Source organism: Rissa tridactyla, chromosome Z (assembly GCF_028500815.1).
Source record: "Rissa tridactyla isolate bRisTri1 chromosome Z, bRisTri1.patW.cur.20221130, whole genome shotgun sequence".
Taxonomy (NCBI): domain Eukaryota; kingdom Metazoa; phylum Chordata; class Aves; order Charadriiformes; family Laridae; genus Rissa; species Rissa tridactyla.
Window position 1 is genome coordinate 70,875,797 of NC_071497.1, and position 21,871 is coordinate 70,897,667.

The 21,871-nt window shown below is 41.4% G+C and overlaps 2 protein-coding genes across 6 annotated transcripts in view; one reads left to right on the forward strand and one right to left on the reverse strand.

Annotated features, from left to right (window-relative positions):
* NNT (nicotinamide nucleotide transhydrogenase) overlaps positions 1-11,089 on the reverse strand; it is a 46,243-nt gene extending 35,154 nt beyond the window's left edge. Inside the window, exons 1-5 of the mRNA XM_054185829.1 lie at positions 10,982-11,089; positions 9,763-9,960; positions 3,244-3,473; positions 1,875-2,092; positions 327-414 (exon numbers count right to left, since the gene is read on the reverse strand). Of these exons, the coding sequence (XP_054041804.1) occupies positions 327-414; positions 1,875-2,092; positions 3,244-3,473; positions 9,763-9,913 (687 nt within the window). The 5' untranslated portion in view covers positions 9,914-9,960; positions 10,982-11,089. The remainder of the gene's footprint in view (positions 1-326; positions 415-1,874; positions 2,093-3,243; positions 3,474-9,762; positions 9,961-10,981) is intronic.
* Positions 11,090-11,142: 53 nt separating this feature from the next.
* The window catches only part of PAIP1 (poly(A) binding protein interacting protein 1), a 28,151-nt gene continuing 17,422 nt past the window's right edge, over positions 11,143-21,871 (forward strand). Inside the window, exons 1-4 of one of the 5 annotated variants that reach the window (XM_054185839.1) lie at positions 11,220-11,603; positions 12,651-12,774; positions 14,973-15,024; positions 16,204-16,370. In XM_054185839.1, coding sequence (XP_054041814.1) covers positions 16,275-16,370 — 96 coding nt within the window. In that variant the 5' untranslated portion in view covers positions 11,220-11,603; positions 12,651-12,774; positions 14,973-15,024; positions 16,204-16,274. The other 4 variants (XM_054185838.1, XM_054185837.1, XM_054185835.1 and 1 more) reach the window with 4 other exon arrangements.

Genomic DNA, 21,871 nt, shown 5'->3' on the forward strand with positions numbered 1-21,871 from the left:
ATCTCTGACTTTTCTTAACTGTTTCCTTGTCTTTCCCCATTTGAAAAAAAAAAAATAATAATCCATCCATATCTAGCTTGTCTCATGTTTAAAACTAAGCAAACTTAAATAAAGCTCAAATTATCCTATTATTAAAAAAAAAAAAAACAAAACCAGCACTACAGGTAGTGAACAAAAATTGGTATGGGAGTAACTACAGGGATTCCTACTCTCTAGTATTAGCCCTAAGGCAGGAAAAAAGTCTTTTAACACAGTTTCAGCAGTGGTTAGCTGCGATGAGGAAGTCGCATATTCTTTTGCCACAATATCTGTTTAACTGCACATACCTTTGCTGGAGGAACTTTACCAGCAGCTGTGATCTGACCCGTGAAAAATCGACCAAAGTGATTTGCTGCCAGTACCACAGCCTTGTAACTGTCAATTAAGGACGAACACATATCAGTATTTTCCCAGGCTCAGTACAATTCCATTCATGACAGCAATCAAAAGGATGAATATGTGACAGTAGCACGTGTAGGATAAAGCAAGTTTAATATTTTACTATTGAGCACAAGTTTAATAGTCTTTGTTCATTTCTTCCTTTTTGTTTTAAAAAAAATCATGGAATGCATTTTCAAACAGAATTTTTAAGACTCTAATATACTGAATGTCCACAACTATTCACTCTCAAGTACAATTTTAGCTGAACAATAAATGCGTAACCTGCCAAAAGTTAACTCTGTGGTCTTTGAAGCTACCTTCAAAGGCTGTAACCTGAAGCTTGTTAGGGAAGGAAACATGAACAAGCAATTGTAAAACCCAGAGTGATTTTGCAGTAAACTCACATACACAGCAAGCTCACATTCAAAAAAGATACTCTGACCTTAACTCTGCTGAGCTATATGGCTTAGGGCAAATAGTTTAACCTTGCTACTTTTTTTGCCCCATCTGCTTTGTAGCCATCCAAGAATGGGTGGCTGGATCCCAAGTTAACATTAGTAGACCTACCTGAAAATGCAGATTAATGTGTAATTATGTCTTTTCTTAACAACAGTGCACATTTTCTTGCATTTTTACTAACAGTGCTGTGGTTCAACAGTCCCGTTCCACTCTCTTTCCCATCTCTAGCAGAGACATATGGAGGTCTGTATGCCATAAAATTAGTTCTAATTTGGAATACAGCTTGTAGATTTTATACCTTTAAATACATTATAAATATCTGTATTTTAATAAAATCAGAGAATGGAAATACAGAGAAGTAACCAAACGTGTATGCAGATGTATACTGCTGGTGTCCACAAAATCTGACAGCCTTCTCCAAGGCTTATTACACCTCACAGATATCATCTAAGTCAAAAAAAATATAGAAAGTGATAAAGAACCTAATAACAGAAGTCAGCTTGATGACAATGTTTTAATTCACTCCAATACCTACAATAACAGTCACAAAGCACAAAGATGTCTGTGCTTCGTTTACAACTGCCACGGCAATTACACTCAACTGAGTGCTGGTTGCGTTAGTTCCCAACAACATCAGACCTCAATCACGGACAATCTGTGTTGAAGATGCCTTAAGGATATCTTTGAGACTGTTCTGATCTAATTCAAATCAAAAAGGCACTCAACAAAGCAGTCCAGAAATTCGAAGAACTGCCTTCAACTTTATTTTTTTTAGAGCCTTATTCTGATCTGCTGCAAAGCCCACCATAAGAAACTTAAGTTGTTTGAAACTTCTAACAGTGTCATCCTGCTGGAAAAAGCTGTATGAAAACAGAGATGCAGAACTGCTTTGGATATACCTAGTATCAAAGCACATAGCTTTTAATCCAGCTATACTTACTCAAGCTGGGGAGGAAAAAAAAAAAAAAAAAGAAATAAAGAAGAACGATTCATACCCAGCGATGTTGGCCATGGAGCTAAGTGCATCATATCCCTGAGCAATGGTGACCCGTGGAACCTGATCCATTGCCAAGACTGTAGTTTTTTTCTCTGCAAGTTTTTTCAGGAGGTCTGGATTTTGTGCTGGGTAGATAAAACTAATCAGGGTAGCCGCCGTCTTAAAAAGATCTGCCTCATGCACACCTAGAGCTGAATTATATATAGGAGCCCTCACCTGAAAAAAGAATTTTCCAAATTAATCAGAGGAAATAAATCAGAACATTCAAGTTCCTTTCTCCCAGCATGCAGTCTGTCCATTCCCACCCACAAAGTACACAGGAAGGAAAAAAAACAAAGCCTGTTTACACAACTGAACTGAGTAACTGCACTTCTTAACTGCAGTTCACATATTAGAATTAGCTCTAGGCGGACTGGTGACAGGGCAGTAATAGTCAGCACACACATTCAGGAATATCTCATAGCTTCTAACCAGCAGTTACTGGCTTTTATAACAGAGAGCTGCCCCAAAACCTGTCATTTTTAAGCAAAATTATTACTGAACAGGTGTGCCAATTAAGCTCTACAGGGTAAGAATCACTGGTTGCAATGCACTGTTACATACACAGAATTTCAAGCATGAAGTCAAGCAGATATTCATCTTGATCTGTATTAACTTTTTTTGAGTTTCTTGCTTTTCTTCAAAAAGAAACCTACTTAAAAGGGTTGTTTACAAACTAGCTCACAGAAATTCCATGTTCAGTCCTGACAAGGTAACTTCAAATAGAACAGTTAAAGGAAGCCTCAACGTCAAGTTTAAGGTCTTTTTCTTTTTTCCTTTGGGACTCTGCACAACTAATAACTCTCAAGCAACTCCACTTTTAGCAGTCTTCCCAGATCAGCTACAACTCATTTAGTTACAAATACTTTTGAAAACACTGCTGCTGTGGAATTGTTGGATGTCTAATTGAGAAAAGCTAGAAACTTGCATCTTCAAAATTCCAAACAACTCTCTCTAAAGAGCAACTTGAGTTGTATGTTAGTAATTTGGGAGAGAAAGTTGTATTAGAGCAGGGATCTCATCTGATTAGAGTCCAGAAGTAGTCTACCTCGCTCTAGAAAAGACAACTCATCCAAGGCAGTTAAAAATTTGGTAAAAAATCATCCTCAGTCTTTTAATGCTGACATTTACCAGTTTATTACTGTAGGTGCACACCTGAGCTATATAAAAACAAAACAAAACAGACTAAAATTGAATCAGAACTTAGAATGGAAAATATTAATTTAAAAGAGTTTACTTATTGAACTTCCAGCAGACTATAAGAAAACATTGACCTATATGTTTCTCCAAAAATAATGTAATAGGAAATATATTAATAAAGTAATTACTTTGACAATCAAATCAGAAGCCAGAACTTCCTTGGTCCCCTGGATCTTTGCTCCAACTTCTCTGTAATGGTCATCAGAAAATTTGGAAGCTTCTCCAGCACCAGATTCCACCACAACATTGAAGCCTTGTTTAACCAAGGCTTGAACTCCAGCCGGTGATAGAGCCACTCTCTTCTCATTCTCAAATATCTCCTTGGGGACACCTACAGTCAGCTGTTTATAAGGAATTCCTGTAAGAGTGGCAGATAAGACAGAATTAGTTGCACTAAAGATTAATGAATTGATACTAATGGCACTCTTCAGTGTTGTATAGACACATGCAGACATGTCATACTTAGCAATTCTCCCTCCTAAGGGAAGAGGAAGCATAATAATATTTTCTAGCAGTGCAGTTTGCATATACTTAAATTACACCATCTTGCTAGAGATCCCTGTTCTCTCGGGAATCAGCAGGTCAGCACAATGAGCCACACAAGCAGTAACAAGTGTTTAGTGCAGTTCATACCCATCTCAATTTATACAGTTCTGATTATGTAACTGGCATTCTTATTTATACAGTACATGGTATTCTGGTGAAAAAAAATTCTACCTGGGGTAACAAGAATTGAAATCCCTCTTTTTTTGAGGAAAAAAACAAATGAGCTTGAACAGCTGAACTGCATTTTAACTGAGCATGGTTTTAATGTCTATCAAACTCCAGTTGTCTCAGATCACTATTAATGAATGCAACTTACATACCACAAAGTACACTGAATGGCACAACTACATCAATAAGGTACTCTAAGAGTTGCTACAGAAATGAAAAATGTGAATTCAGGAGTAGTTGAATAATGGAATATTCATCTACTAGTTTGTTCAATTATACTTCTCTTCAATGTTATCTCCTTGTCTAAACTTGTTCAAAGCTTTACTAAATAACACCAGGAAACTGCTGAAGCTGCAATTTATCAGTTTTAGCTTAAGGTTTCAAATTACAAGTATCTAACTTTGTTCACGTACAATTTGTGGGCTTCTAGTCTAATATCTGAGAGTTAAACTTCTCCCATCCAATCAAGAGTTTAAATACACTGTTTGTAAATACACAGACTCAAGCAGAATAATCATACATGAAACTACCACATCATTTCAATTACACTACAGCATGCAGTCGAGCATGCAGGCCCAGTTCTGCATCAGCTTTCACTGATGTGTATCCAAAATTTAAGCCTGGATTGTGATGTTTGTACATGAGATACTTACACCACATATATATTAATGAAATGTAACTTGAGCAGCCTAAGCAGTCACTCATATTAAAGATCAAGCCACAAAAAAATCCAAACCAACTCCCCTCCCAAAAAAACCCCAACAAAACGTCCACAAAAAAAAACAAACAACAAAAAAACAAAACCAAACCAAACAACAACAACAAAAAAAAAAAACACGGGGGGGAGCAGGGGGGTGAAAGGCTTGTTTTAAATTACAAATCTGCTTTCATTTTGGCCACCAATACTGTGTATTGAGCAACAAAAATTGTACAATGTGTTGCACATTTTAGGAAGGCCTCTTTTTCACTTTTTTCTTTTTTTTTTTTTTTAAGACAGAAACAAGCAAAACAAAGCCAAAAACATAATACACTATAAGAGCTTTACGGAACTGAATTATTATTATTTTGATATTTTTAAATCTAAAACTATCTATGAAATAAAATTGGGAATATAAGATGCTTAAAGTTGAACATCTGAAAATGTTTTAGAGCAACAAGTTTCAAGATACTATCAACTTACAACATTCTGAAAATACAATACAGAGTTGCTAAGAACTGATACTTATATATCTACCTGTACTTGTCAGTCTTCTACTCCATTGTAAAAAAAAAAAAACCCACATCCAACAAGAAGACAGAATGAAAGATCACCAGAGAAAGAAATGCATTACTTGTAATTCTTTTTAACATTTTTTGTTACTTTTAGCTTTCTCTTTTAAAATAAGCTAATAAAATGGTAACAAATAATTTGAAGACACAAGTGTTTTTATATTTTATATGTTGGAGAACATATAAAATTCTTTGGATTACAAGACAAAAATTAAAATTCAGAAAAAATGCTTTAAAGGAACATAAAGTCACAAAAGGAACGAGAATGCCCATCTAAAACAACTGACCCATAAAGGTAACAATGCTTTGCAAAAATTTGCTTCATCAGCATACACCACATCCAAACATTACCGTGCAACTCAGGGCAGCCCTATCACAGCAGCATAGCAGCATTAACCCCTCGAAAGCTGTTGCTGTCACTCATACAAATTACCCTTGTCATTTGACGAGAACTTTCTCCTCAGCTCTTGTAGTTACTACACAATAAAGTCCTGCTTCTGATTTTCACTAAATTGACTCAGTAGAAATGAGCTCTCTTCTAAGGAGCAGAAATAAAACCTAGAAGACTGAAATTTGCTAAAATAACAGAGACCAATCACAATTTCAGAAAGGAAGTGGCTGTAGGATACAAGGCAAAAAAATTCTTAAGTACTGAGAAAATAAGAACTGAGTGCTGCCTTCCCTTTCTCCTTTTGGAAGTTTTTGCAGCACACAAATGCAGAGGAAGAAGGGAATAACTACAGCACGCAGGGAACAGAAGAGTGAGCGCAAATTTAAAGGCACACAAACACTTGACTAAAGCTTATATATTATATAGTCCTCAAGCAAGAAATTAACTTTTTTTTTTTGCTCCTAAGGCTGAAATGACAATTGATGCTTCCAATTTCTTTTTGTTGATTGGCTTTTGTGTGGGGTACCACAGTAGAAGAGTAAACGGCTAGGAGGGATGGGACAGGAATATATAGTCACTACACACCAAACATATTTCCTCATTTCTTTCTTCCACATTGCTACATTTTGCATGCAATAAAAACACGTAAAACTTTTTCAGATAGAAAGTATTGGCACCCCATTTAGTAAGCAGAATGATCAGAGACCAATAGTGAGGACTATGCCCTTCTCCAATGCTTGAGGACATTCAACAAGTCTCACTTGCTTCCCACCTCCTTTTCTCCTCTGTCCCACTACGATATTTCTAGCAACCAGTGAATACAGAGGCAAATGAAGACAGAACCGAAGATGTCGGTTTGCCAGCCTTTAGCTAGAGCAGGTACAGCACATTTTTCAAGCAGACTACCCTGATGTGAGCTATCCCATCATTCAGCACCAAAACAGAGCAGATGTTTACAGCTGCAAAGCAAAGATCTATGTTGAAACTTCAGGATAGGGTATGATAACTACTATATTTGAAGGAAGCTGTATTATGAACACAGACTTGGTTTGTTGAACTCAGCAACTTCATTGAAGTTAATAGCTTTGAAAGGTTGAAATCTAGAATTATAAACTTAGGATCGTGATTTAGGTTTTATTTTTGAGAAAGCACATCCGCTGTCCTTGCCATGGGTTTAAAATGGCATGACAGTGTGAAGCTTCCAAGTTGCCTTTATAAGCCTCCAAGCTTCAGAAATCAAACAATTAAAAATAACGACAAAAATGATTTTCTCCATTTAACTTCCATCTACAAACTGAATGTTTAAAGAAGATCCTAAATTAAAACTATCAAGAAAACTCAGAACATTGTATGTAGAGAAATAGAGAAAAATACAGGTTTTTATCTGCTTAACCTGATATCAGGAAGTAGGCTGTAGCAAAATAGTATCAACAAACATTAGAGACTGACTTAGAGAAAAGAGAAGTTTTAACTATATGAAACATGTTCTGGGATGGGAAAACAGGGTATGTAACCTGCCTAATTTCTATGTAGCTCTAATATCAGCTTTAAACAAACCATCTCACCTGTTCTGAAGATGAGGACATATTCCGAAGAACAGCAATATGATGTTGGCAAAAAGAAACAGAAAAAAAAAAAAAAGAATGGTACAGAAGATTAAACACCTGATCCTCCTTCTTACACATGCAAGGAGATACAAAAAACCCAAGGAAATTAAATGAGAATATGTATGGTTTATAAACAGTGTACCGTTTATCTAGAGAATTAATTGACCATAAACTGCTATAGGTTTAAAAGGTCTAAAAGATTTAGAAAACAAACATAAAATCTTATGAAAGAAGCATCAAAGTAAAAAGGGCATTAAAAATCCCCAGATAGAGACAGGTAAAAGTCAGAGCTGTAGGACAAATCAATCTGGAAGTGTATTGGAAACGTTGGTCGGATACCCTGTAAGTGCCTTTCCCAGGGTTTGGGAACGTTTTTCACCTGTTTCTGAAGCACCTGCTGCTAGTGACTATCTGAGAGCGGTTACAGGAACCCTTGTTTGCTCCTATATGAAAATTCCTATGTTTCCAAGAAACAAATAAAGTAGCACCAAAATAAACAGCAATAAGAAAAGTATCCATCCTCCAAGTTTACTTTTCAATTGACAATGTCTTCACTCCTCAGGCAGCTGTTATTCTCGTACATAAAATATCCTGGACTAAATGAAAGCTAATCAGAAAGAACAGAAGTAATAACTACAGGCTTAAGAAGAACTACTGTGAGACTAGCCTTTTCAGAAAACTTAGTAAGTATTACAGTGACTTTACCAAGTGTCACTATAACCAAAGAAAATTTCTAAAAGTAAGAATAAAATGTAGTCACTTTATATGCTGTTAAATTTCAATTTAAGAGCACTTAAAAAGTATACTAAGCAACAGTACCACTACTAATTTGTCATTCAATGGCTGGTTTATCCTTGATTTGTCCTCTCCTGAATGAAAAATCTCTTGTTACCAAAATGAACTATAAGGACAGCTTAATTATCAACCAAAAGGCTTATCAAACTTATAATTCTCAGTGTTAAATAACTGCATTGCATGAATACTACTCACTCTTAAATACAAGCTTACACATGACAGGTCTGAAGGGACAGCACTGAATGCTTAAACACATGACACTAATCAGAATTCTCTGTCCTTGTGGAAAAATTTCTGAAAAGCAATTCATAAACAATAAAACGCACACACACAAACAGACGAGCATACTGATTTCAGTAAAACTTAAGAGATCTTTCAGTTTCATGATCAAATTTGTGGTCAAAGTCAAATAAAAAGATTGTTTCCATACTCAAACAACAACAAGGGCACTTACCTGGGACATTTGAGAAAGAACTTTGAACCTGGTTTTCTACGTCCCAGGTTAACACTCCCAACCAAGGCATAACTTGCCATACCAAGACAGACAGATGTCTCTTTCATTCAGGTACTTAATATGAAAAAAAAAATAAAATTGGAGCACCACAAATTCATAAGATGGCGAAACTATTACCTGATCGGTTCTGACAAACCTCAGATCCCTAGGCTGTCAGTCAGAGCAAAGAAATTCAGATTCCACTGTGCAACTGTGGTAAAAAGCCATGCGGTACAGACTCCCAGGAGCCCTCAGAGTGAAGAAACTCTTCCTCTCATCACATTTCTTCAGAAGCTCCAAAACATTGGATCACCAGTTTGAATGGACCCCAAAATGCTCCAGCCACTGTTAGCATTGCCAGAAATTCCATGCAACAAAGGCTTCCCAAAATTATACAGTGTAATCTTATATCCTCTCTTTTCACAACCAGATGCTTCTGTTCACAAACACCACTACTTTTCTAATACTCAAAAATATCTACTGCAGTTACCTACTGCGTCTGTTTGGAAGAACAGAACATCACGTGTACAAACAGTCTAACTCTCAACATTAATCTGTCGCAGACTGAGAAGACCCTAGATCTGCACTGAAGCAGGGTCTCCAAATTCCTTCAGGGAGACATGACCCACTGCAGGATAACGGGTAAAAATATCACTAAACCAGTTTTATATATTCTCCAGTCTTCTAGCTGTCAGGCTATGCACAAGATAGGAGAGAGCAAAAAAATGTCAGCTCTGATTTTCATACACCAAGTTCACATCATAAACTGGAACCAAGGATGCCCCCATCCCCCCTCCTTTTTTTTCCTGAAAATACCTGAACCTGCCCACTATCTGCACTAGAATTTAATTAGTGCAAATATACCAACAAAACCTACACATGAAGATGCAGATCAAAAGTTTTTCAAGGCGGTACAATGTAAGAGTTTCCTGAACAAAGTTAAAAGATTTTTAAGATGGGATAATTACATCCACATACAGTCATGCTTGCAGATACTCTCTTTGTGAGGGCTGTATTTTCCCCTGCACGCACACAAAAAGTTGCACTACCAAAACTCATGGGAAACTCAGACATTTAACTACAAAAAGCATTTGTTTAAATACTTCCTTCAAGCAAGGTAAGTATCAGCAGGAGCTCTAATCCTCTACCCATAAAAATTATTTGGATTCAAAGTATTCATAATAAACACAAATATCTTCTGCATAAACCCTTTAAAACCAGTGTAAAATTGTACTGCAACTGACTCAAGTGTGCTGCTGACATGATTTAAGAGTGTTCTTTTAATTCATTTCTGTACTAATGCATATCTGAAAGGAAAATTCCAGCTATCTTCATGTTTTAAAATAAACCATTATTTACAATAGTTTAATCTGTTTACCTGGCTTTGCAGCTGCTTGAGAGTTGAGCATTTGGTGGGTTCTAAACATTCGCAAACACGGCATCTTTGCAGAATGCACCTTAGGTGGTAACACACTGCCAAAAACAGGAGTTGAGCACCCACTAACAGCAATGCGCAGAAGGCTCGCCATTTTGCCCAGACCTCACAGCAGACTCCTTGCCACGTATGGAATCCCTGCTGCACATGTAAAAACAAAGGAAGAAGTATTAATGATACTAGACAAAAGGTATGTAAACTCGGCAGCTTAAGGCCAGTCAACTGCCAAAAGTCATGAGGTGATAATTTCTACCCACGTTTTCTTTATAGCTGGAAAACAAAATCAACTTTTTTCCAAGCGAAGGCAGCTGTCAAACCAAAGTGACAAACCTGACATTACAACTTGACCTAGAGATCGTATTTCTACGACTCAAGGCCACCTTGGTTTTACACCATTGCTCTAAACAAGCAACTCCAACACGGGAGTCTCCTGCGCGCCGAGGAACCAGACAAGAAACTCAATCCCCAGCCCCAGCTCCCGAGGGAATCATCCCGAGTGGGACAGCGGCTCACGGGCGCTGGGAGCGGGAGGGCCGCGGACCGGGCAGGGCAGCCGGGCCGTCGTCGTTGGCAGGTGGCTGCCGGCGGAGGGAAGGGCTCTTCGCCCGAAATCCTGCCAGGCACTGACGCCCCGTCCTGTTACGCCCCCTGGCCGCTCACGGCGGCGGCCCACCGCTCCCCGCCGGCCCGGCCCACACAGCAGCGGTCCCGCTCCGCTCCCGCCGCTATTTATAGCCCACGGCCACTGGCTGACCTTGGGCGGGCGGCTCGCCCTCCGTCCGCCCGGGCCCTCAGCCGCCACAACGGCCGGCGGCCATCACGCCCGCCCGGGGTATGGGGGGGAAGTGTAACGAGGCCCGCAGCCGCCACCTCCCCGCTCCCCGCCGGGGAGCCCCTTCCCGCGCTACTCGCCTTCTCCACACGTCCTTCCTTTCTTCCTTCCTCCCGCCCGCCCTTCCCGCCGCTCTTTCCCGCCGCTCCCAGAGCGGGACACAGCACCCTTCTCCTCAGCAACGGCCGCCCCCCGCCCGCCCCGGGAGAAAGCGGAGGGGGCCCCACCGCCCCTCCCCTTCCTTCGCCTCGCCTCCCTTCCCCTCGCCTACCCCCGCCCGGCCCGGCCCGGCCCAGCCCAGCCCAGCAGACCGGGGACCCCCGCACCCACCAGCCGTGCCGCCGGCGCCGGCCCCGCCGCGGCACTGACCGACCTTGGGGCGAGGCGGGAGAGGCGGCCCGGCAGCCCCGGGGGAGGTGTCGGGGGAGGTGGTGTCGGGGGAGGCGGTGTCGGGGGAGGCGGTGCCGGGGGCGGCGGTGCCGGGGAAGGCGGTGTCGGGGGAGGCGGTGTCCCTGCCGGCCAACCCGGAAGGAGTGCGGGGAACGAGGAGGTAGGAGCAGCAGCGGCGGGCCGTTACGTGCCACCTGCGTGCCGCCAGCAGCTCGCACCCCTGCCCGCGCCTCAGGCGGCAGCGCGCGGCTGAGGGGCGGCCCCGCGGCTCCCCCCCGCCACCGGGGCGCCTTAATCGCCGGGCCTGCGCTCTGCCCCGGGGCGGCAGCTGTGGGCTTTGCCGAGGGAAACTGAGGTACCGGCGGCGGGGCTGAAGCCGCCGCAGCCGCTGAGGGAGTTGCCGGGTGTTGGGCGGCTGGCGGCAGCAGCCGGCGCCTTCGTCCCTCGGCCGTGGCGGGGCGGCGGTGAGCGGGGCGAGGAGGCGAAGGTCGAAGCGGGCGACTGGCGAAGGGACTTCCCGAAACGTGGTTGTTTTCCCGTAGGCAAGCGCCACGGCGTATAGGTGGTATCCTCTTTGTTCTGTCGTTGTTACTTGAAATGTGTAATAAAGCAGTGATCTGGTGTACGTGTTGGTCGTGGAGTGGTAGATATAGTACGGGAGGATTACAGAAAAAGAGGAACTGGCAACTGTATGAACAATGTATGAATCGATAAAGAGAACATGCTGTTAAGCAGGCGGTTTGCTGGTCTGCCTGTCTATATTGTCTTATTTCACGTGATCTGTAGTTTCTACTTATGAGTTAGGTTTTTTTATTTGTTTACTTCTGTAACTCTTCATGCAAAATACACCTTGCTGGTGGTGTCACAGAGCTTCCAGTCTCACAACTAATGAATCACGACTAGAAGTCAGGCACTGAAAACATCAGTCTCTGAGAGTAATTAATAGGATACCGTACTACTAGATATTCATCAGACTACCGTGCTTTTAAATAAATTTGTCAGAAACGTTCTGTTTAGACTTAAAGCTATGTGCTTTATATTTTGGTCTCAGTGACTAGTGCAACAACATGCCTCATAAGTATGATAATGATCAATGTAAATCCAATTATTAATAATACATTCAGTGTTAAAAGCTAGAACCAGCCCTCTTGGTTTTTCTAATTAGAAATACTTTGTCTGCATTAAAAAAAAAAAAAAAGTTCTTGTGTTCTGAATAGTTGGCAAAGTTGCAGTCTGGTTTCTCAGCACCAGGCACTGCAGGTGTGTGCAGTATTGCTTTTGAATTAAGTTTTATACTATTAGGTAACGTGCTTAGGTCAAAGCAGGTAACTCCTCTAGTGGTTATTTATAAGTGGTTATAACTGCATTTGGCGAAAGTTTTAATCCAGGCATTGGGTGCTTAGGATATATCTTACTAGCTTAGCTAGCTCAGATTTTCTGCTGTTTGGTCGCAGAGGATTGAAGTAATTGACAGGACTTCAGCTACTCATGTTAGAACATTCTAAGCAGATTTTTAGACATTGTCTAAAGGCGTTGTAGGTAGTATTTGGGGATTGTAATTTTGGATTTAGCTGCCTGAAAGATTCTTTTTTTGTTTGTTTTTTGTTAGTTTTAGGTGTCTGCACTGGGGTGGAGAAATTGGGTTCCCAACCAAACACAACTGCTCTCATGCAAACTTCAGTAGTGCACCTGTAACAAAAAAATAGATCTGGGATCACATTCCTCTCTAAACAGTAAGTAGTTGCCAAACATTCATTACGTTGAGATAATATAGAACATCTGCTAAATGAAAAGGATTCACATTTATCACCAAAGATGAGAAGTTGTCTCTTCAATAATGGTAACCTGAGGTGTTTAACTCCTCAGAGGCGTATACCTTAAAGAGTAAGTTTTGCTCTCTTGAAAGACTGGCATATTAAAAAGTGATGCCAGTATATAACAATGATTTTCTTAAAGCCTCCGGGTCCTGGGATCAGTGATTGATAATCTCAACTGCCTTTTTGACATTAATGTAAGCTTTTCATTCTCTTCCTGGTAAGATAAAGTCTACAGATGTTATCAGAGGTCACACTGTAGGCTTTAAAACTGGAGCTGAAATAACACAAGAACACTGAATATTTTTAATATAGTTATTTTAGTAGCTAATTTGTGATCTTTAAAGGATTGGTAGTACTGCTTAAATCTAGTTTTAGTAATTGTGTACACAAGGGAAGTCTTTTTGAAGACACATCAAAGTCTCCTACATTTGCTCTCATTTCAGTGGCAGAGTATAGATTTGTTAGTTTACCAGCCTTCACTTTCAGGAAGGGTTGCCTAGGAACACTTTTCCCATGAGCCTAATTAATTTTAACTGTGTCATATTTACTGTCTGGCCAACTTTGTCTCTCACCAAAAATCAGTCCAATTCATGGGGAAGAAACAAATATTTTATGCTTCCCAATTAGTAACTAAAAATGGTAAAATGCAATAATAAACCAAATAAGAATATAACTTCTAAAGGCAGCATTTTACAATACAATTGGATTTTTTTCTAAATACAAGACAGTGCTATTCCAATTTTTTTATAATGTTTCCTACATACTTGCATGTTTTTCATCCCCTTGTGAGTGATGGACAGAGTTTGACCCAGCACCACACAAGCCTTTAACTTTGGCTGTGGCAGGAGCAGGTGATGAGGCAAGGGCGGCCCGGGCTGCTCAGGCAGACAAAACACAGATGTGTCCCCAGCAGGACCGGCTGAGGTGTGTGCTGGGCACCCCAGACCTTGGCCGCCTTCCTCGTCCTGAAAGCAGGATGTCATTGAGGGCTTGCAAAGCAAGGCTCTGGACTGAAATTGAGCAAAAATAGGTGAATTCAGTTGTGAATGGACATGTGAATTGCATTGTTGGCAGTTAGTACGATCATACTAGGAAAATGCATTACATGGACAGTCTGACAGTCTCCGTCAGTTAGTTCCTGTTGGCATGGAAGGTTTTAAGGGTGAAATCAGAAGAGCATTTGTTATCACATCATGGATAAATTATAAATGAAAGTACATTATTCTACATTTATATTGAATAGCCCTAACAGTACAATACTGTTGTCACATTGGAGGCTTAACTTTTTTAGCTTAGGTTTATAATTTAGCCTGCAGGTTTTCCACAGGCACCCCTTTCTTGGGGGAACAGCAGTCTGTGCAGAGCGTGGTGCGATGCACCCGCAGCTGCGGGTCTCGTGCCAAGTGCAGCTGCAGCCTTGGTCCCGTTAATGGTCACCTCGCTCAGTTTGTTCTTGATGGGAAACAACTGCCAAAGAGTATTGTCTTTTTTTTAAAATTCCGTTTGCAAGCTTTCGCGGTTTCTGGGGGAGGCCGTACCTCCTGCTCCCCCACAGCCGGCTGCTGACACACACACACCGTTGTGTGCGCGCCGACTCATCGGTTCTGAATACGTGAGGTTGCCAACACGGCTCCGAAGCCGCGCCAGAGCTCCCCCCTCCCCGCTCCGCGGTAGCCCAGCCGGCCGGGCCCGGCGTGGCCAAGGCCGCCTCTGGGCCGCGCTCCCCGGTCGCTATGGCGACGGGCGCGTCCAAGCCGCGAGGGGGCGCTGTGAGCCGCGCCCGGCCGCTACCATCGCGGCGCTGCGCGCGGGGGTGAAACTGAAAGTGAAGGGCTCGGGCCGCGGCGAGGCGGGACCGCCCTGCGCCCGGCCTCCGGCCTGCCCCCACGCCGGCCACCTCCCATGAGCGCTTGAGCCGCCCCGGCCTGAGCATGTCGGAGAGTTTCGACCGAGCTCCGGGTGCCGGCCGAGGCCGGGGCCGAGGAGGAGCCGCTCCCCTCAGCGGCATAGGCGCGCCGGAGTGGAGCGGCGGGGCCCGTCCCGGGAGCAGCGGTTCCCACAGTTCAGGCTCGTCCGAGGAGCAGCAGCACCAAACGGGCGGCCTCTTCCCGCAGCAGGAACCATTGCGGCCTCCGAAGACGGCGCCGCTGGGCACCGGAATCACAGGTATGGGCGCCCTCCCCGCCCCCTCCGGAGGCCCCCGGTGTCGGAGGTGTCGGGGAGCCGCCCCCTGAAGCCTGCCGCGCTCCGCCCGTTTGCCCGCACCGCTACTGCTCCTGCTTCGGTTGTCGCTCCGACCCACCCCCTCGCTCCCGCCTCACCCCTGCCGTCCCACCGAAGCTCGAGACATGGAGCTTCCCCACCACCTTCTTCCGGCCGGGCCACCGGGACGCGTTCTTTTTCCCACCCCCGCAGCTAGGGGCAGACAGGTCACCGCGGCCTGAGGGCCAGCGCTGGGCGCACCCCGTGCACCTGCACGGAGGTGAGCCGCGTAGGGACACTTGCAGCTTTCCTCAGAAGAGCGGTCGTGTTTCTGGGTTATGGACCGGTGCCCAGGTAAAGGTGTGATGTTGTATTGCAGTTGCTTGCAACATCTCTCTGTCTGTTTCCCCCTTTTTGTGCCCTCCTGTCAGTGTGTGCGCTTTATCCATCTGTTAATCTGACCACAGATGGTTTTAGCCTTCCGTTTATTGAAGAACTCCAGCCTAAAGGTTGGGCAGAAAATAACACAACACGAACACAAAGCATTGTTTGTTGGTTAGCTTTTTCAGGTAGGTATTAGGTTCTGTTTTCAATAAATTTAGGAGTTAATCTACATTTGAAAAATGTGGAAAATAGGCATTTTAAAAACTCTCTTTCATTGGATTTTGGGGCAAATAGTATACGAGAAGAATGATGGCTAAGTGTCTTTGAGGATTATGTTAAAAATTAGTGTTGTTAATAATTAGTGATGTCTTCCACTTATTCATGTTTAGAGTCTTGTGTTTGTATCTGAAATTATGAAAAGCTCACAAGACGAGCAAGCATGCCATAAGCAGATTTACTAGTTTCCCAGGTTAGCTCGTTTAGAAAACAAGTTTTCATGGGAGAGGAGAGAACTCTTTTTTTTTTTTTTTCCTCTATTTCTTTTCTCTCCCCTTTCTTTCATCACCTTCACGTGAACATTATTTTTACTTTTTGTCAGAAAGACATCTAGAGTTTGCTAAAGTGAAAACTTTATCTATATTTAAGAAAAACAATATATTGGAAGTAAATTTGAAAGTATATTTATAGTAAAATTATATTTGAAGTCCAAAAAATGATGTGTTCTGTGTGAATACATACTAGTTAACAAAACCTTTTCAGAACACCTGCAGCAGACGGGAATTCCATCTGGATCACAAGACAAAGTTTCAGTTCCTGATTCTGGACCAGAAATGGCTGAACCTCCTGTGGTAACGTCAAAGCTGTCTGTTAAAGCACCTGAGTTTTATCCATCAGGATACAACCAGAACTTCAATCAGAACTTCACGGTGAGTATTTATCTTCTCTTCTTAAGGTATGCCACTTCGCTTATATGCAATTTAATAATGGTTTTTTGAGATCTTGTTTATCAGATAACTTGAATGCTGCATTTGCTGAAGAGATACCAAAAATTCTGATGATAACCTCCACCGTCACAGTCAGAACATTATGTGATAATGTGTGAATATTATGGTGTACATGAGAGCCTTTAGCGTGGGATGTTTTGCTAAAGCTTGCTGCAGATAATCAATGAGGAATTTGGTTACACCAAGTATTGATTACACCCAACATCAGAGTAAGATGACTTTTTGGCTACTGCGTCTGTTGTAGTTACAGCTACACTGCATTTGAAATAAAGGCTTTTCTGCACTTTTATGCAGATTTCAAAGGTTTTTGAAGCAAGTGTGGGAGAAAGCTTGAACTTTAGCTTTTCTGAGCACAGGCTTTACCTTTCGTAAATTTACAAATAATGAGTATGATTGGCCATGACTGCTTAACTTAGTATACCATCATGTGTCTTTCAATTCATTCAGTGGTATTCTATCACCAAAGGGCAAAAATGTAGGGTTAGGCTCATTCCTAGCAGTTACCTATCCGCATACTTAATAAGAAATATATTTGCAGACAGACTAGGGTGATCTCAGATCAGTATTGTAGATGCATCATGTAATGAAAGTTGTTACTTCTTATTTTCTACTCCATTGTCTTCCATGTTACTGCTTTAGTAATTCTACTTCAGGGAAGACCCATATGAATTCTTGGAATATCCTTTTGTTATGCAAGCAGCCAAGCTCTGGTACTATATATAAAACAGGTGGGAACTGTTACTTTTACAAATACAATCAAGTGATAAAAAACAATTATACTGAAACAAATACGTTTTTAGTAACTTACGAAAAATACTTGATTTCAATGCTGAATATGGTGGTTTAGTGTTTTGAATTTTTTTCCTCACCAGTAAAATTGATGTTATCTTAATGTTACCAGCTTTGCCAGCTTACTGAATAGAATTACCATCCTGGATAATACAAGCCCATAGCCAATATGCAACTGTTAATAGAATGCCAACATGAACATGCTTGAGTGAACGGAGAATCTAGGGGAAAAATAACTACTTTGTGCCAGTACATGTTACATGTTTTCTATAAATAAAGGATTTCTGTTTCAAGACCCCAAAAATGACATTTGGAATGGCATACATAATGCATACTTATAATTACAAAGTTTTGAGGCCGGCAATGTTGCTTTTCAGCTGTTTTGCAAAAACACACGAGCATGTGGGTGTTCCTGGGTTGCTATGTTGTAGGAATATGCTATGAATGTGACTCATCTATTAATAAAAATATCTCTTAAAATGATAGCAAAACTTAGAACTCTTATTTGGAAGTATATTGCAGGGACCTTAATCTAATCAGAATATACAAGACACAGAATAGCAGTGTTTCAGACTTTTGTCCTCCACTATTACAAAGTTTGTTGTTTTGGTTTTTTTTTACTTTAATGACTGAATTAATTTCATAATCGGGTCTCACTTTCAATAGAAATAAGAAATTTAGCACACTTACACAGATTTTGACCATGAGTTTTAAAATTTTAATCAAAGCAAAGCTTTGAGAAACTTCTGGTTTTCTGCCTAAATACTTTATAGTTTTCATTTATAATGTTCCTTGGAATTTTTAAATCTGAAAACTTGCATTTCTCTTATAAACTACACAGTGGATTTGCTATTAAGCATTTGTTGTTTTAGAAATAAAGTGTTAATTTCTTGTTTGATCATATATTATTTTAATTACTCTATGTGTCCAGATAACTTTTCATTATTGTATTAGGTAATTTCCAGTTAGTTCTGACACTCAAAACTATCAGTTTTGATAGGTGAGATGGTCAGGAGGTGACTGGCAACAGCCAACATGGCTTCACCAAGGGCAAGTCATGCCAGACAAATTTGGTGGCCTTCTATGATGGGGTTACAACATTGGTAGATAAGGGGAGAGCAACAGACATCATTTATGTGGAATGATGCAAAGCGTTTGATACTGTCCCGCATGACATCCTTGTCTCTAACTTGGAGAGACATGGATTTTTTTGGATGGACCACTCGGTGGATAAGGAATTGTCTGGATGGTTATTTTGTATATGCAACAATGTTTGTACCTAGATTTGCAATAATTTTATTGTAAACTTGCTGAGTGCATATAATCCGAAGGGGGAAAAAAACTTGTTCCTAAGAATTCTGAAGAGAAATCAAATCAGTAATAAATTATTAGTGACTAGGTTCCCAAGTGGAAACACTGTGAATATTCGTCAGGTATAGGAAAGTGTTAATGAGCACATGTACAAAAGCAGAGCCCAAGAGCAGATTTGGCTCATAGATCTTTTCTATAAACTTTCTGTGTTTTATTTTTACGTAAATCAGAGGAGTTTCAGTACCAGTTTAGCCTTTTCATTGTTATGCCTTTAAACTCATGAACTGACTCTTAGTAGAAGAGAGACATATCTATAATCTTCAAATTGGTGACTCTTGTTGTGAATAATCCAGGATCCCATCCTATAGCTACCAAACATAAAGGAGAAGGATTAGACAGTGTTGGCTTGACTGAGAAATCATTTGAGAATTTCTAGTTGACTTTCATGGCTTTGAATCATAAATTTGTAATGAATGTGCAAGCTTATAGCCTCCTGTTACCCAGCAGCTGTTTAAAAATAATCAAGAGATTTGCTTTGTTTTCCTTCAGTTGATACAGTATATTATGCTGTCCGCTCTGTTAAATCTTAAAATCTGCCAATGAGAAATGCAAATGATTTATGTCTAGAAGTTACTGGGCTAAATTTAATTAGCTTGTAGAGTATCACATGTTACTAATTCACCAAGATACAATTTTATTATAATTTTGAATTATTAAATTTTCTCTCCCATTTATTCTGTTCCCTGGCATAGTTACTAAAACCTAAACTGCTTTTGGAGTTGCATATTTACTACAGGTAGATGAATGTGGTACAGAGTTCAGCCTCTGTGTTTAGCCTCTTAATTACAAAATGGGAAGAGGAGTATGAATACAGGGACACCAGTATACCAAATGGTATTGGGGCCCCTTCCAAAACAAAGATATTCTCCTCCAAGATTGAACTCTTATCAGGTGAGCATAAGTGGAAAATACCTTCATCTCTGCTGAATGAGGATCTCACAACAACGAGATGGCTGTCAGAAAGAGCAGCTTTTTTCACTAGCTACAGCAATTGCATTCCCTGCAACCTGTCTGCAGAGTTTTCAAACAGGTTGTTAGGAGAGATGCTAGTTCAGCGTTATGTGATTAAGCTGCAATTGTTGCACAATAATGTCATAGTTCTGTGGAACAAAATAGTTTAAATTTATTCTACAAAACTTGTACTGGGCTATTTGAAATTGCCTAGTAAAAGTTGATTTCATTTAGAGAAATAGAATGTTTAGCAAGTTACACACAGGCCTGTTAGTCTTTATTCTTTGGCTTTATAAGCTCCAAGCTGTTAATTGTAGAATACTTTAGGTTGAACTGGACCTCTGAAGTTCCTGTGCTCAAGTCCCCAACTCAAAGCCAAACCAACTTGGATCAGGTTGTTGAAGGCTTTGCCCATATGCATAGTAACAATTTGCCACCATTCCTGTAAACCTGTATTTTTTCCTATTTCTGATGGGCAACATTAAGTAAGTTTGTCTTCAGTAGTATTCTTTGGGCATATATTCTACTTGATTAAACATCATAGGAAATCTTTCTGGTTTTTCTTTTGTTATATTGATGTGTTCCCCCATTAGCTTAAGTTGTATACCTTTATCACATAAGTCTTTAAAGAAATTTGGAAAATCTGCTTTTTTCCTCACGTTCTTCATAGGTCATTAAATTAATGTCAATACTTGATTTTCAGCAACCTGTATCTGTCTTTCTCCACAGTTCATATCTAGGTAAAAATCTTTCCCAGATCTGTATTGCTTAACAATAGAGGAGAGACAGGTATTTAGAGGACAGAAAGTCAACATCCCTTCATTAAGGGAGGTGATGGGGCAAAAGATAATGTAATTAAAACCTTATCAGTGTATTTATGTCCACTAAGGAAACAAAGTGTTCTATCATTTTTAGCTCAACTTTTCATTACAGTAGATATATTGTAAACCTTTTCCTTACTAAATAGTAGATCAAGTGAGAATTCTGTTATGCTGTATGTTACCCTTATGTCTTGAATCGCTAATTGTTCCCCTGAATGGAAAAGGGGAAACAAAACCACCATTTTTAAAAAGTGAAAAAAGGAAGACGTGGAGAACTACAGACCAGTCAGTCTCACCTCACTTCAGGATCATGGATCTATGCTAAGGCACATGGAAAATAGGGAAGTGATCGGTGACAGCCAACATGGCTTCACTAAAGGCAAATCATGTCTGACAAATTTGGTGGCCTTCTACAATGGCATTACAATATTGGTGGATAAAGGAAGAGCAACTGACATCATAGGCCTGGACTTGTGCAAAGCATCTGACACTGTCCCATGTGACATCCTTGTCTCTAAATTGGAGAGACATGGATTTTTTGGATTGACCATTCGGTGGATAAGAAATTGGCTGGATGGTCACACTGAAATGAGTTGCAGTCAACGGCTCCATGTCCAAGTGGCAAGCAGTCACAAGTGGTATTCCTCAGGGGTCAGTATTGGTCCCAGTGCCGTTTAACATCCTTGTTGTTGACATGGACAGGGGGATTGAATGCACCGTCAGCAAGTTTGCCAACAACACCAAGCTGTGTGGTGCAGTCAACACGCTAGAAGGAAGGGATGCCATCCAGAGGGACCTGGACAGGCTTGAGAGGTGGGCCCGTGTGAACTTCATGAAGTTCAACAAGGCCAAGTGCAAGGTCCTGCACCTGGGTCGAGGCAGTCTCAAACATGGATATAGGGTGGAGGGAGAATGGATTGAGAGCAGCCCTGTCAAGGCCTTGGGTGTGTTGCTGGATGAAGAGCTGAATATGGGCCTACAGTGTGCGCTCACAACCCAGAAAGCCAACCACATCCTGGGCTGCATGAAAAGAAGTGTGGCCAGCAGGTTAAGGGAGGTGATTCTGCCCCTCTACTCCACTCGTGTGGGACCCCACCTGGAGTACTGCGTCCAGCTCTGGAGCCTCCAACATAAGAAGGATGTGGACCTGTTGGAGCGAGTCCAGAGGAGAGCCAAAACCGATCAGGGGTCTGAAGCACCTCTGCTATGAGGACAGGCTGAGAGAGTTGGGGTTGTTCAGCCTGGAGAAGAGAAGGCTCCAGGGAGACATTACAGCAGCCTTCCAGTACCTGAAGGGGGCCTACAGGAGAGATGGGGAGAGGGACTCTTGATCAGGGAGTCTAGTGATAGGATGAGGGGTGAGAGTTTTAAATTGAAAGAGGGGAGATTTAGATTAGATATTATGAAGAATTCTTTACGGTGAGGATGGTGAGACACTGGAAGAGGTTGCCCAGAGAAGTTGTGGATGCTCCCCTGGAAGTGTTGAAGGCT